This window comes from Pimephales promelas, chromosome 14 (assembly GCF_988280905.1).
Source record: "Pimephales promelas chromosome 14, fPimPro1.hap1.1, whole genome shotgun sequence".
NCBI lineage: Eukaryota > Metazoa > Chordata > Actinopteri > Cypriniformes > Leuciscidae > Pimephales > Pimephales promelas.
This window is the reverse complement of record NC_142782.1, coordinates 24,494,943-24,511,422: the sequence shown is the minus strand read 5'-3', so window position 1 is coordinate 24,511,422 and position 16,480 is coordinate 24,494,943. Positions and strand designations below refer to the sequence as shown.

At 36.9% G+C, this 16,480-nt stretch overlaps 1 protein-coding gene across 1 annotated transcript in view; it reads left to right on the top strand.

The window, feature by feature from the left end:
* Positions 1–2,361: 2,361 nt before the first annotated feature.
* The window catches only part of ajap1 (adherens junctions associated protein 1), a 79,927-nt gene continuing 65,808 nt past the window's right edge, over positions 2,362–16,480 (top strand). The window contains exon 1 of the mRNA XM_089119659.1: positions 2,362–2,496. Coding sequence (XP_088975785.1) covers positions 2,453–2,496 — 44 coding nt within the window. The 5' untranslated portion in view covers positions 2,362–2,452. The remainder of the gene's footprint in view (positions 2,497–16,480) is intronic.

Sequence of the window (16,480 nt, the reverse complement as noted above, 5' to 3'; positions counted from 1 at the left end):
TGACACTTCTATAATTGCATATTGCCATTTACCTGTGAGAGGTTCCAAATATGAGTAAGTGCCTCATCATGAACATTAAACACCCCCTCAAATTCACTTCAGTCCAAAAATGTTTAAAGGTGTCATGAACTGCTTTTTTTATTTGTTCATTTTCTCTGAGGTCCACATATCATATTGTCAAGATTTCTACATAAAAAAACCATCCTAATTTAGAAGTAATAGGCTATTTTCTATCCTTTTTTTTTACCATTGCTGTTAAACACTGTTTTGATAGGCATGCTGGATTAGGGATACTCCTCCCAAAAATGAAAATTGTCATCATTTACTCACCTTCAAGTTGTTGCAAACCTGTAGTTTGGTTTCAATAAAATCTGTTTTTGGACTAACAAAGAAGTATTGAGTTCTGAAACTTACGGGATATTTCTATACAATGACCTCTTATATGTCAAAAGATCAAGAAAATTTTGATTTCTCAATTCATGACCCATTTAAAGCCTTTTCCCCCAACTCGCGCTGAGCGCCGTCATCTGCAGTGAGACATGTTGGCATTTTCCATGAAAATGGTCTATTTTATAGTCCCTCCTGAAAGGAGACTTCTACAGTACTGTCATGCATTTGTTTTGAAAGGAATTAATACTTTTAGTCTGCACGGATGCATTAAATTGATTAAAAGTGACTGTTAAGACATTTATAATGTTACAGAAGGATTTGTATTTCAAATATTTGCTTTCATCATAGAATCCTGGAAAAAAAGTATTGCAGTTTCCATAAAAAACAAAACAAAACAAAACAAAAAACTTTTTCCCACATTAATGATAATATTAAGAGATATTCCTTGAGCATCAAATCTGCATATTATAATAATTTCTGAAGGATCATGTGACACTGAAGACTGCTGAAAAATTCAGATTTGCAATCACAGAAATAAAATTTGAAATGGAAAAGAGTTATTTTAAATGAATACAGTAACAAAATTTGACCAATTTTTATAAAATAAATGCAGCATGGATGAACATAAGAGACATCTTTCAAAAACAATCTTTCTTACTCCAAACTTTTGAATGGTAGTGAATGTGAATTTACTCTCTGAAGAAAAATCTATTGTACATTCCCTGTTGTGCTAAATGAGTCTCCAATAGGAACTTCACACCTGGAGCACAGATTGTACCAACTAACTTATACCCAATTGAAGCCTCTGCTAACTTTAAATCGGAATCTAATGGAGTATTAGACTTTTACAGACATTTGCAGACGTTTGTCCGCTTAGTCAGGTGGTCTAATAAAAGTGTTCAGTTGTACTACGGGTAGCGTCTGGCCCTGGTGTGTAGAACAAACCTGCTGCTCACACACTGCTGTGTTTGCTTGCCCTACAGCGACAGTGACAGATCTCTGTCTCGCACACTTCTCATTTCCCAGCATGCTCTGCGCTCAAGGCCTAACCCTGCCCTACATATTTAGCACTCCTTCCTTACAAAGTTCTTTCTTTCTTTCTTTCTTTCTTTCTTTCTTTCTTTCTTTCTTTCTTTCTTTCTTTCTTTCTTTCTTTCTTTCTTTCTTTCTTTCTTTCTTTCTTTCTTTCTTTCTTTCTCTTCCTTCCTTTCTCTCTTTCTTTCTTTCTCTCTTTCTTTCTCTCTTTGTATTGTAATTTTTTAACTTTAGTTCATATAATAGATATCATGAACTGTATTTCATAAGTAACTTTTTTTTTTTACAAAATATATTAATCTACTGTTTAAAATTTTGTGGGTGGTATGATTTTAAAAAAAATAAAAATTATTACTTTTATTAAGCAAGAATGCATTAAATTGATCAAATTTGACGGTTAAGATATTGTTAATGTTACAGTAATAAAAAAAAAAATTCCACAAAATATTAAGTAGCCCAACTGTTTTCAACATTGATAATAATGAGCAATAATAAGAAATGTTACCTGAGCACCAAGCCAGCATATTAGAATGATTTCTGAAAAATCATGTGAATGAGGACTGGAGTAATGATGCTGAAAAGGAGTAAATTAAATTTTTTTTAATTACATTTTATAATATATTCAAATTAAAAAAATAATTTTATTTTTGTAATAATATTTCATAACATTATTGTTTTACTGTATTTTTCTTTAAATAAAAAATAAAAACAATAAAAATGCCAATGTTTCCAAACTTTTGAAAGGTACTGTATTATCATTTAAAATAATTCACAAAATTACTGTGTTTATTATGTTCTAACAAATAATTACAGAGACAAAAACACTTTCAAAAAGATTAAAACATAAAAGGACCAGAAAGAATCGGGAATAAATACTGTAACAATTATTAACAGCCTAAGCATTATTATGATAAAGTTCTTTGTCTGTAGCTCGCAATCCGAGGGTACGGACTGCATTTCCAGCCTGAAGAAATGGCGCAGCCGACCCCCTGTGAGGCATGGGAAGGGACCGGTGGTGGCGGCGAGGATGGAAGTGAATGAAAGCGTCAGCATCTGCGAACTCAGACATGTGTAAGTACCGATCTTTTATACTACAAGTAACATGATTGGATAGATGAGAAGGTATCCTAATAAGTGACGTTACACTTATTGAGTCTTCCCGGCAGAACTTATGCTGAACCTTTCATTTTTGAATAGATTTAAACATTTTTAAATAAAGCGCATACATAACTATAGAGGCACACTGCACACACAAGGTGCCACTCAACAGTTTGAATGCAGCTGTCTATCTGCATGTTTATCTAATTTAAGTCTCTGTATCAGTAAAACCGTGCAGAAAGACTGGTATAGTCACATTTACACAATTTAATATTTACTTTGTATAAAGTGCCGGAAGGCTACTTTTGTACACTTCGCAAGCCTCCACTCTTCTGTATTGATACCTGATTTAGGCTTAATTTTTTTGTAGTGCAAGTCTCATTTCCATGCCACAAGCTGAATGTAACTGCTGGACTAAAAGACCAAACCATTTCTGCTTTTGATAGGGGGATTGCTTACATGGGAGGGCACAAGCTGCTAGGCAAATAAAGAACATTTCTCAGTTTTACGGATGGGAAAATTGAGTCTTGTGAATTTTTATTGCTACCGATAGCATTTTATTATAACTAAGCGATTTGTCATTTTAATATTATGGATTATCAATATATCTTTGTGCCTGCTGAGGGAGGCCTTGTAACTCAGTTCCACTATTAACCCTGTTAAAAAGGCTACTGTTAGTTTGACTGTTTCTGTATTCAAGCACTAGTAGATCTGAAGAACATAATAAAGAAAGACAGAAGAACCCTTTTCAGCATAAATATTTTAGATGCTCTCTGTGGACAGAAAAGCTCCTCTGAATGTAGATTGCCCATAAACCCAGTACTCTGAAGTGATGAATCAATGAATTGGAACAAGAAAATATTACATTAAATAACAGAATTCAATCTAAAAGGAAGCAACGGACAAGTCAGATTATGTTCTGATCAATAGGAATTGTAATAGTCATTACACAGCTTGCAGAATACTGCAGTCAATCTTCCCATGCCTGCTGTTCACTGTTTTCTTGAGCTCAGAAGGGTCAGAGGATGGGGAGATGAATGAAGGTCTCTATTAAAATACCCCCAGCCCAGACTCTCTCTGATCCCTATCAAATAATTTATCGCCGCACTATGGATGGAAGGAAAAGTAGCGCCCAAATCAATAAATAGGGGGCGTCGATAAGCACAAGGAGTGACTTTTGCTCACTGATGTGACAGGTGATGGCATGGAAAACTAAATGAATGCTGGCATGTGTGTTTTTAAATGAGATTAAAGTCCCATCCTGGGCAAGAAAAGCATGACGTGTATCTAGCCGTCGGTTGTAGTGTGTTGGCAGTTAGTGGTCCTAAGAGACGTATGGGTCAGAGACTGATATCATAGGTGTTCACAGTTGTATTTCAGTTGCTGCTGAAAGTTTTCATGCAGAAAAAAATAAGTGTTATTTTAAAACCAGACAGTGTAATTTGATGGTATGATTTATCATTTTTCACATGATGGAAAAAGCAGCTCTCCCTCAGCCCACTCTCATTGTACCTTCGGCCCCCCTTGAGAACAGAATGCCTTATTTCCTGTCTCTGTGGACAGTTTATTCTGTTTACGGAAGGTAAATATGCCCATGTTGATTCCCTGTAAACATGACTGAAGGAGAAATTAAAATTGTTTCCTGGAAATATGCCTTTAAATAGACATTAAATTATCCAAATACTCTGTGCTTTCACATCTTCTTCTTCTTTTTTATGGTTGGCAAATCAAATTTTCCATGGTCTAACAGCCTTCAAACTGACACATTGTGCCTCATTTGAATTATTTTGTGCAGAGAGAATCTTGTTTGGGCTGTCTCGGAAAGTCAAATCTCACCACAGGTCCTCGGGTACACAAATACAAGTGGCAGACATGACATGCAGGTCTTTGACTTGATAATCACGAGAAGACAGAGAAAGAGGCAAATGATGAGAGAAACAGAGTCCCCTGTGGCTGGAAATGGAGTTCATGAATGTTAAAAAAATGAGTTGATGTTAGAAGAAGCCAGAAAGTATTGGAACAACTCAAACAGATATTGTACACTGTTGTATGAAAAACTTGACCGTTAAGGGCACTTCCTCCTCCACCTACTCTACATCACCTGAGTATGGCTCTGTTCCAAACCATAGCGAGTGGTTTCAATGCCAACTGCCTACATAGACAGTATTAATAAAAATATGTACATGTATTATTATTTATATAAATAATATATGTTTATTTTATATTTAGACATACTGACCCTATATATTATGTATAATAGAATAAAAAAATATAGATTTCACTGACTAACCCAAAAGTAAAGGTAAGGGTTAATTCACCCAAAATTGAAAATTCTGTCATTAAAGGGATGTCTAATGCTATTTCATGCATTCTGACTCATTTACACTGTTGGATTCTCATGCTAAACATGGCTAAAGTTTCAATAAATGAGTCGGATGTATGACAGCATTTCTGTGCCAAATCCACTCCTTCGGGATTTGAAGTTTTTTCAAGTATGGCCCACTATAATGTCATAAAGGGCGGCCTTGTATGGGCACTTCTCTTGGAAGAGCTCGTGCACACGTCAACCAGAGCGAGAACGTAATCTATTTCGGGTTACGGAGGCCGTCTGCAACGGTGTCATTCGATTTTTAAACCACAAAATTAACAATGTCACCAGAGAGGTGTGTTTTTTTGTTGTGAGGGAAAGACAACCTTGTTCAGCTGAGATGCAAAAGACGGGTACCATTAGATGCAAAAGACTAATGGTACCCAATTTAACATTCTGACTGTAATACAGAGTTATGATGAATGTTTAAGAAAAACGTGTCATGACTAATAATACTGTTCAAACAAATGGATTTGAGTTTAGACTTGAATACATGCAGTGTAAACATCCTGAATTAATAAGTAAGCATCCTGAATTAAAGTGCTTCAATGGTAAATAAAAGCAAGTAATTGGATTAAGTAAATGTAGTCTTATTCAATGGTTCATTGAATCTAGAAAATGTAGAATATTGTACATTTAGCTTTCTTGTGATTTCACCTGAACCTCATAGTTAGAGGATTAGAACAGTGGTGGACATCAGTTTTGTTACCATTGTAACCATTGTAATTGGTGCGCTGCACAATATTGTGAAATGTTCAAAGATGAAGCTTTAAAATAGCATTTTACTGACTTCAATTAGAGGAAATGTTTTTTTTTTTTTTTTTTTTTTTTAGTATATCAGAAAAGGGCTGTCAAATATTGCATTGATAAGCTGAAGCCGTGATTGTGTGTGTGTGTGTGTGTGTGTTGAGCTGAGGTAGTCTCTTGCAGGTCATGCACTCTTCAGTTAATTGGACATTAAATCAAACTCTTTGTCGCAGCCTGTCTGTGCAGTCTTTAGTGAATCACCCTGGGCCATTGTGTGTAACCAGCTATAGGCATCCATCCTAGATTTTGTGCATCAGGATATGATTGGATCGCTGTTGGGTTGCTTCTCTTTGATATTATTGGTTAATATTACTTTTCACCACCTGCACAGCCTTTATTATCAGTGAAAAATAAGTCATTTCAGTAGAAAAAAAGTTGAATTTAATTATTAGGAAATAATCTTTTTAAACAGGGTGCGCTATGGATATTTATATTTAACAGAAAATATAGTTCCAGTTTTGATTTCATGTGGTCTTTAACTTAAAAAAATATTTCTCTGTCATGGTGTCAAATGAAGAAGTCACTTAATTTAAATTCATTTAAAATTGTATTAGGTATCGTGAATAAAGCACTAGCATTAAACCTATTTTAAATCATATAAGCCGTGTTTGACAAAGAATGACAATAATTGAATATAAATGTTTTTAGAATATAACTATTTATATGTTTAACATGTGGCTAAACTGGGTGATTAAATAATAACTTGCTCCTTAACGAATCTCTTGACAATTTAAGAGGACAGCTTTATTAAGGGCATTTTTAGCAATAAAGTGAAGTTCTGATTAAACTCTCCAGTTAGTTGTGGCACAGATGGCAAAACTCAATTTCTCAAAGGGGTCAATCAAGCTGAATACTGCTTGCAATAACACTGACAGGCTCCATTGATCCATAAGAGGAAAGCATTAGAAGCGCATTAGAGGAATGTTGTTAGAGGAGCATTGTGTTAGTTATTGTGTGTGGGAAGGCAGTTTTAGTATTGATATGCTCCTGTGGTGAGAAAGTGCAGCTGATGAGGAACTGGAGATTACAGTATGGATTTACACTGGAGCTTCATGTCTTCAATTAACACTCCTTCTTAATAAGGCCAATAGTGCAGCAAAGCACACTGTACTGCAGAACTACCAGAGAGGCTTGGAATGGATGCAAACCGACTTTTGCTGTTATGCTCTTGGTCTCAGTATCATTTAAAAAGCATAAAAACCTGGTCTCATTCTTGGTCTTCGATCTCAGACATGACTGAAATTTGATGATAACATTGTGCCGCTTCAAATCAGTGCAATATCTTTAGAGGTCAGAATGATGAATTACGGTTATAATGTACAGATGAGGCACACAATACATAGTTCCCATAGGCCAATTAATGTCATGTGACCTCCCCAGAGACGAGTGTCTTGTCTCCAATGGAGTTCAACACACATGCCTCTGTTAAAATCTCAGAAAATTTGGTTTGGGGTTTCATGAACCTTTAAGAAGCGGTACGCAAAGCCATATAGGTCTATTATTTAGAGTCCTGGGCAATTACTGATGACATCACAGGCTCAGATTTGCTTGACCAATCAGCTAAAAGGGGCGTCTCATGACCGCCCACATGTGTAAAACACATTTTGAAGTCATTAATCCATTTTTGACACGTTGACCAAAAAACTAAAAATCAAGCCGAAATCTTGTTTTTTTTAATATATTTTAAAAATAATAATAATAAAAAAGAACTAATAATGAATGATACACACGTTCTCTTGTTTTTGCTTATTTAATTTCAAATTGTAAATAAAATAGACAGAAGATACCCTGATTAATTATGAATGGGCTCTTTTGAATTGGATGTTGGGCTTGCTGAAATCTGGAATTCGCATACATCAAGTATTTGTATCCACTGCTATCACACACATTACTCAGAGCATCTGTCTGGAAATCACACATAACCCACACATTTCAAATGAGGCACAAAACACACTAGGTTTTTTTTTTTTTCACCACCACCACCACCACACTAGTTTTTTTTTTTTTTTTTCACTTTTTAATGATCTCAAAAGTACCTTCCCCATTTCTTTTATACAATTTTTTATTTTCACTCAACTAATTTTCCACTCTTTCTAAAATATATCAAGGTGTCATAGCTCAGAGAAACCTCTCGGCATCCAAACAGTCTCAGAAACAGACATGCCTTCTGGCATCAGTGATCTGTGATGCAGCAGATTCAGGTTTAGAACGTACAGCATTTTTCTATGGTGGTCTTTGTGGAGAAATATACACAGTACATTAGCAGTCCCATTCATCTATTACTAAACATCTATACTAAAATATTAGTAAGTATTTCTTTCCCAAGGTTTTATTTATTTTCCATATTACAGACATAAAAAAGGCAATCAAAGGAGGAGGCTTTTTGTCCATTTAAGACTTCATCAAGTCCTGATGAGAACAGTAATATAATTATGAAACATGTTTATCATTGATTAAATTGCTGTTAAGGAGAATGTCATACACGGAGTCAATCAAAATGCTAATGATGTGTAAGTGGCTGGTTGTTTCCCTCCTGGAGTTTTTCTGGCATCACTTCACATTCCCTTCCCAACTCTACCTTTATTTGTATTAATTAATTATATCTGGAGCTTCATGAGCTCCTTAAATGTGACAAGCAAGCCCTTTTATCAGACTCAAAACGTGTAAAATCAGTTATCTTCAATTATTGCATCTTTACAGTTAAAATGGAGCATTCATGTACGAATTTGAAATAAATGGTGGGGTAGAGGAAAATAAATGTTATCTGTGATTTGATTTACTTATTTCTAAGTTGTGTGCAAAACTGAAACAAAATAGCTTTTGCAATTTCTCCTTTTAGTTCCTCATTCAAAATATCCTCAAATTTGTTGTTGGTTTAATTAAAGTAGATCGATATAGAAAATGAAAAGAAAAGAAGAATCGGCAGAAAAAAATCCAGCTTTACCAACACATGAATAAATTACATTATAAAATACCTTAAACTAGAAAACAGTTCTTTTAAATTGTAATATTTCACAATTGATCAAATAAAAAAATTCAGTAATTAGAAATTTTGATCAAATAAATGCAGCCTTATTGACTTGCTGGCCCAAAACTATTAAACGGCATTGTAAATGTGTTTAATACCATACAGTCAACAGCAATTCATTTTGTAAGTAAGTCAATTATTGTTTGTAAAACTGTGTCCAGTGTGAAAGCCTCCTCATTCATTCCACACTGACTGAAAACACGGGGCTTCCACTAATAGCTTGAATTTCTTTGAAAGTATGAACATTTATTATAGACTTAACGCACAGGTCAGGGGACATGATTAATTGCGACGATTAGTTTTAAAATAATTTATCACACTAAATTAAACTATTAAATTGACAGTCCTACTAAAAACTGTAATGACTCTGAAGTCTTTTCTGTGAGGAGGTAATCTGGTGGAGGATGAAGGAGCTGAAAATGTACAGCCATCTCATATAGTCTTCGAGTAAGGATCCTGGGCTACTGTGGTGTGTGTGAAGCTATGGTCTGTGCTGACCATTTTTTATTGCCTTAGGAAGAGATAGAGTGATGGGTCTTATAGTGCATCTGTAAAACACCACTACACTTCAGTTGATAGCATTTTGCTCTTTCTGTTATATGCTTTATCAATTTTTTAGAATGCCCCCCCCCCTCCCAAAAATATTTTCCTTTCTTCTGCGTATCCCCATCTCGCTCTGACACCCGTGTGATTAATGTTTTTCATTTGATGTCCTCCACCTAGAACCAACAAATAAAACTCCCAGCCAGAGCGTGCAAATGATCTCTCGAAAGAGCTGTAAAAGAGGAGAGATAAACAGAGAAGGTGGGAGAAACAGCAAGAGAGAGGATGAGCGAGTGTGTGTTGGGCAACATAGGACAATTCAGTACTTGAAATCTGGCCTTTGGAAAGGAAAACATTTGCGGAGGAATGTGACGGAGGTGTTTCTCTGTGTATAGCTCTCATCCCTAGAGAAATTCCCTCATTGCTAATCTGCAGTTATTGCGATTGCCAGAGGCACTTTCCAAATTAAAGCAGGAACTCTGGGAGCACTTTAACCCCCCCTTCCCCCCCCACCATCCCACAAAATCATCATTTCCACTCAGCTGTAACACTCTCCAGCTTGTTGTTACGGATAAATTATCAGTTGTATGCTCCTTGGTCTGATTTTTTTAATAGACACATAGATATGTTCCTCAGGATAAACAAAGATAATGAAGTGTTACTGATACAGACTCGTGGGAGATATTGATGTGATATTGTTGCAATTTAAAGGGATAGTTCACCCCAAAAATGTAATATTCTGTCATCATTTAGTCACGCTGATGCTATTCCAAATTTCTTTCTGCTGTGGAGCACAAGAGAAACTATTTTGAAAAATGTCTTTTTTTGTCCATACATTGAACAAAAAGGTGAACTATGCCTTACAAGATCCCTTAAGATGTATTTGTTATTCTAGTCTCATTAACCTTTCCATATACTGTTTTTAATATTTATATTTAAGATGAAAAAAAAAACTGTATAAAAAACAATACAAAAAACAACACAGCTGTGGATGTCTGAACATCACCATAAAAATACTGTAGAAACATTTTTTCACGGGACAATACAGAGGAATGGGTGGATCCAAATATAGCAATACTATAATCAGGGCAATCCAATTCGTTGTCATCCATGCAAAGGTCAAAATCCAAGTAATAAGAATCATAGTCATCCATGCAAGGGTCTAAATCCATTTTAATCAGTCCAATAACAAAATACACAAAATAAACAAGAAACAAAACAAGAACAGACTTGTAACAGACCTCAGAAATGTAGCGTGACATACAACATAGCCCCCCCCCCCCCACCCCCCTATGGGCAGCCCCAATTCCCATCAAAACGGAAACACTGTTCGAGAGGGTGGCGCAGAAGACCCTTCGGACAGCCATGGCGAAGATCACCCTTCTGGTGGGCCCTTTGACCCCCGCCAAAAACAAATTCTTGGGGAGAGTGACAGAGTCAGGAAGAGCCTCTGGGACAGGAACAGACACTGGCTCAGGAGATACTGGTTCAACGGCGGCCATCTTGTCCAGAGACACTGGCTCGGCGGCGAACGTGACGTGAACGGTCTCCGGCTCGGTGAACGTAACGTCAGCGGTCTCTAGCTGGGCAGACGAGATGGCAACGGTCTCCGGCTGGGCAGTCGAGACGTCAACGGATTGCAGCTGGGCAGACGAGACGTGGAGCGCATGCTCGGCAGGGCTGACGTGAACCAGTGAAGGCTCTGGGCTGGACGTGACCAGCTGTGAAGGCTCTGAGTGGACAGGCTCGGGCTGGAAGGGCTCGGAAGCGATGGTTCTCTTGGCAGCACAAGCTGACATCAGCGGGGGATCAGCCACGCTGGAATAAAGTCCTGGACGGCCATAGACCGATTCGATGGGTGGCTTGATGTCTGGCGTGATTTGGAGAAACTCAGGCTCGGCTAGGCTGACGTGAAGGGACTCAGGCTCGGTTTGGCTGATATGAAGAAACTCCAGCTGGACAGGCTCTGTAAGGCTGACGTGAAGGAACTCAGGCTGGACGGGGCTGACGTGAACTGAGTCGGGGGTACTGTGAGCTTGCAGGGTGTTTCATCGGCCAAGCCCACAGTATAAGCTGAACCGCTCAAGTGGACCAGGTCGATATACCCTTCTTGGGTCCAAAAAGCAAAGCCCTGCAAAATATTCATGCTACTGGATCCATCATCCAGCCATTGTGTCACGGGACAATACAGAGGAATGGGTGGATCCAAGTATAGCAATATAATCAGGGCAATCCAATTCGTCATCCATGCAAAGGTCAAAATCCAAGTAATAAGAATCATAGTCATCCATGCAAGGGTTGAAATCCATTTTAATCAGTCCAATGACAAATACACAAAATAAACAAGAAACAAAACAAGAACACACTTGTAGCAGACCTCAGAAGTGTAGTGTACCATAAAACACATTTTAGGTTATATATCAATAACTGATCTAATGTTAATATACCAACCTTCTGAAGTAATACAATCTGTTTTGTACCTTTTTATAATACACTGACAACCACCATAAAAACACAGGTGGTGGAAAAAAAGAGAAATGAGAAAATCACGTAAAATCTCATAGTTTTTCAAGCTGAGATCAATACTATAATTTACACAGTGTCAACACACAAATGCAAAATACCATTAAGGTAACACTCAAAAAAGATGTTTCCTAAAACCCTAATACAAAACCTGATAACAAAAAACTTAGAACCAACATAATTATTTAAATAAAAAAATCCCCTCATTTCTCCACCCCCAAAATGCATAAACATGCAATGCAAGATTGGATAACTCTTTAACATATCTGAAGTGAAGCAAAACCATGAAATACTCGCGTATGGAGCAGAAACAATGCAACATCAGTGTCTGTTTTCAATGTCCATTTTCATTTAGGGCTCTTCAGCGCTGGAAAGCTTTTCTAATAGTAATGCGGTTACACAGGGAATTTTGGGAATGCCAGTTTTAAAAAGATTTCACTTAAGTATACAATGATATAAGGTGTGCATATTCTCTTGTAATTATAGTTAAAAGAGACTGAAAGATCTACATCTTTCACATTCACAACAATGGGATGTGAAAAAGTGCATTTGGGAAGAAAAACCTGCAGGGCCTCATTTATGCTTGATGATCTCATAATATGAACACTTATTATGAGGGTTTTTAAAGGCTAATAAAAAAGGCAAGTAAAAAGACTGTTTAGACAATACAACATAAAGGTGACAAGGAGTAAAATGTAGTGTATGATACAGACTGAACTTAAATGTGGTATTTAAGTTCAGAAGGTTAAGCTGCAGTTTTGTAGGATGTCTAGTGTTGTTTGCTGTACAGATGATGAGGCATTTCTTATATTTCACTGTCCAATAGAGGTACTTATAGATAACAAGTGGCAGTTTATGTCAAGAATTTCAGATGTGCATCAGAAGAAACGCATCGAGAACCAGTATATAAACAATTTCGAGCAGATGTTTATATGCAACTTCTCTTGCACATCAATGTGCAGCGCAACTTTTGAGCAGATGTTTACAGTCAGCCTTTCCTTTCCTGCAGGTTGTTACTAAACAAGTACAGTGGTACTATAATGTCTCTATCATGCTGGTACTGTACATAGGCTATACCATATTTTTTTTTTATAGTTTTGCTTTAACTCTCTATCTCTAAACATTTTTTTAAAGCACTGGCGGGGAGCTGAAATCTTAATTAAGTAAGTAATTAAAGTAAGTAATTCTAAATTAATAAGTAATTTGTTTATATCTTGACACTTACTAGAGTGATCTTCTTTTCTTTTCTTTAAGGTGACTAAACTTCTGATTCGTCATATAATTTGAGGATTTTGAGTAGGCTATTTTTATAAGAACCGCCGACTCATTTCTTGGCACAGTGATTTGGTTTTATAAGGATAGAACGTTATTATTATGCCTACAATAAATCTAATGATTTCCTTTAAAAAGTAATTTAAGAAAAATATATTCCCTTATCAATCATAAATAATCAGTTAAATCACTTTACCTAGATGGAGTAATATTAATTATATGGAGACTCATTCATCTTTGTGTGGAGTCAGATTAATCCGTTCAAACACTTTACCCTTGTACTTGGAACGGTTTCGGAACACTGATTCCCATTTGGTTACATCAGAGAATGTTGATAGAAAAGGAGGATGCTGTATTTCTTTTTTTTTTTCGGAAATTCACTATAACTCTCTGATTCAGACAGATTAAAATCAGTAATAATATTTTTCCAGTGATCCTAAAGGAAAAGAGTCTCTTTTTGAATCTGTGGCACTAGCAGTATATTTCCCACTCATATCAGGAAGTTGAGGTGATCATCTGGCAGTTCAAAGTCTTCTGTTCAGGCTTTAGATGTTCTCCAAGTGGCTTCATTCTGTTCTCACTCTGTGTGGATAAAAAAAAAAATTGCTGTGCTCATGCACACAAACTGCACTCAGCAGCACATCAGCCTGTCATCCTTCCATGGCAACAGCAGTGAAAGAAAGCTTAGAGTATGTGATTAAACACTGCTTCTCATGTGGATGTTTCAAACAGCCCTCTACAAAACCACCACTGCCCATGACCTCTGCATAAAGTCTGGCCCATTTAAGCTTCTTACAGCCAAGAACTACAGCCCACTTAGACCGTCTGGTGGTTGTAAGATATGAGAAATAACCAGCTATACATTAGTTTGCTTATTACAAGACGTTTAGGGGTCTGATTTCTATTCTCTATATTTTTGTGTAATACACGTTAAGGCATGACTGTGAGGTTTACAGATAAAGAAGCAAATCAATTTCTTGGTGGCACAGCAAGAGAGAAGTGCAGCCTAATAGGCTATTGAAGTAATGATGCATACACATGGAACTTAGATCAGTAGTCATATTTTATGTTGATGAAATAGCTGCTCTGGCTGATTAAAAAAAAACTTTAGTTGAAGAATCATTCAGAATTATTCAGAATGATTTAGAATTTTTTTTTTTACTAATAATTACACTCTAAAACAATTTTAGTTTTTGTAACAGGTCACCTGAATACTTTTTAGAGTAAAGAACTGACATGTTGTGGTCATTTTATTTCTGAATCAGACAACCCTTCAGAATTTTGGAATTTTTTTTTTTTTTGTAATGGTTTTTAAAAGAAGTGTCTTATGCTCTCTTTTATGAGTAAAAACAGTAATATTATTTAAATAAGTTTTGTATTTTTAATATATATTTTAGATATTATATATATATATATTTACATGAAGTTGGCTAGCAGCCATATCACCCTGTAGCCCAAGACTGGTTGCCTACTGAATCCAAGCAGGGCTGAGCCTGGTTAGTACCTGGATGGGAGACCTGCTGAGAAAACGAGGTTGCTGCTGGAGGAGGTATTAGTGAGGCCAGCGGGGGGTGCTCAACCTGTGGTCTGTGTGGGTTCTAACGCCCCTTTATTGTGATGGGGACTCTATACTGTCAAATGGCGCTACGGTATGGTTTGGCTCGGTACAGCTCACGTGTGCCGCTTTTCCACTCGCTTTAAATGGTACCACCTCTGTTGAGGTTCCAAGCTTACAGTACCGATACTAAAATGTGACGTGAACACACTGCAGATCACTGATTGGTCTTTGAATGAGACGTTAAACTGAGGCCCTGACTCTCTGTGGTCACAAAAAATCCCAGGATGTCTTTCGAAAGAGTAGGGGTGTAACCCCGGAATCCTGACCAAATTACCCATTGACCTCTGTCCATTATGGCCTCCTAATCATCCCATATATATATTGGCTTCATCACTATATCTCCTCTCCACCAGAAAGCTGGTGTTTGGTGGGTGTTCTGGCACAATATGGCTGCCGTCGCATCATCTAGGAGGATGCTGCACTTTGGTGGTGGTTGAGGAGATTTTCTATGTAAAGTGCTTTGAGTGCAGAGAAGAGCGCTATATAAATGTAATGAATTATTATTATTATTAAGTTCTGCCCAACAGGGAACTTGTTTATTGATTATAGGAACTCATATTTTTTTTCACATTTCTGTCATGGCATGTGCACACCACCATTTTCCCAATTTGCACGACCCACTTATTCCCACTGTGGGGAAATGGCTGTATTAGACGGTCTGTGAACAGCCCATTGGTTGTCCATGGGTGGTCTGTGGGCTTGCTGAGACTACAACCGAACCTATAAGACATTTCCTAAATATATTACCACCCAATGACTAGAACACACATTTGCCAAACACATTACCACACTTAAAAGGACAATGTGTTGGAATTTCTCCCATCTGGCGGTGAAAATGTATTTTGCATTCAAACGAATTGTGCTCTCCAGCGGCTCGCTTTTTCAAATTGCGTGTTGCATCTAGGGTAGCCATTATGTGCCAAAAAGCTATGACAGGATGTCTTCTAGTAGCACTTCGTCGAGTGTTCCTTCGGGTGAACAGGTTTGTTATTTCAAACAAACAGCAACTTGACACAATGAAGAAACGCTAATGTTTGTTACAGTATGAATTACCTACTGTGAAAAACATGAACTTTTGTAATAAGTAGCTGGCTCTGAACGAAAACGCGTTGGCCTGGCACTTTTTGTCCTTCTCTGCTATTATAGTTTTTTTATGATGGCAGAACTACATGGAAGCCTACGTGGACCTTCTTCGTTTACGAGGATAAGTCAAATAATTGGCAGAGGTATTTGTACAACATTGAGGACATGATTAAAACGAGTCACAAACACAACTTATAACTGACATATAATTTCATGTTTACTTGTGGAAACATTACAACATTTAACCCGCGTTCATAAAATTTAGAAACTGTTATAACAGTGCTGTTTTTGACGAGTTTGTTGCATTTTTGGTTTAGAAGACCCTGGGGCATTTAGCAAAAGTAGATCCTTAATCAGGGAAGTGCTGGCAAGAGAAGCCGGTTTTATTTGAACAAGACGTAAACCAATACACAGAGCACATTATAAATCAGCGGCATCAGTCAGCATGCACTCTGAGGCCAATCCATCACCTCAATGACACTTAAACCCATAAGTATAACACTTTTGAATACAAGGGCGCTGTTCTGAGATCCCTTTATTCTTTTAAAAATTAGCTGATCTCACATCAGCAAAGTTATTGAAAGAAATTCAAACAAATGGCATATACAGTATTAGAACGCAGTCAACTATTCACTTCATGCCAGTAGTTTAAAAGCCTCTCAGGAACTGAGGATTTTGCCTTAATCAGTTATTATGTATCATGTTTTGCTTGAGC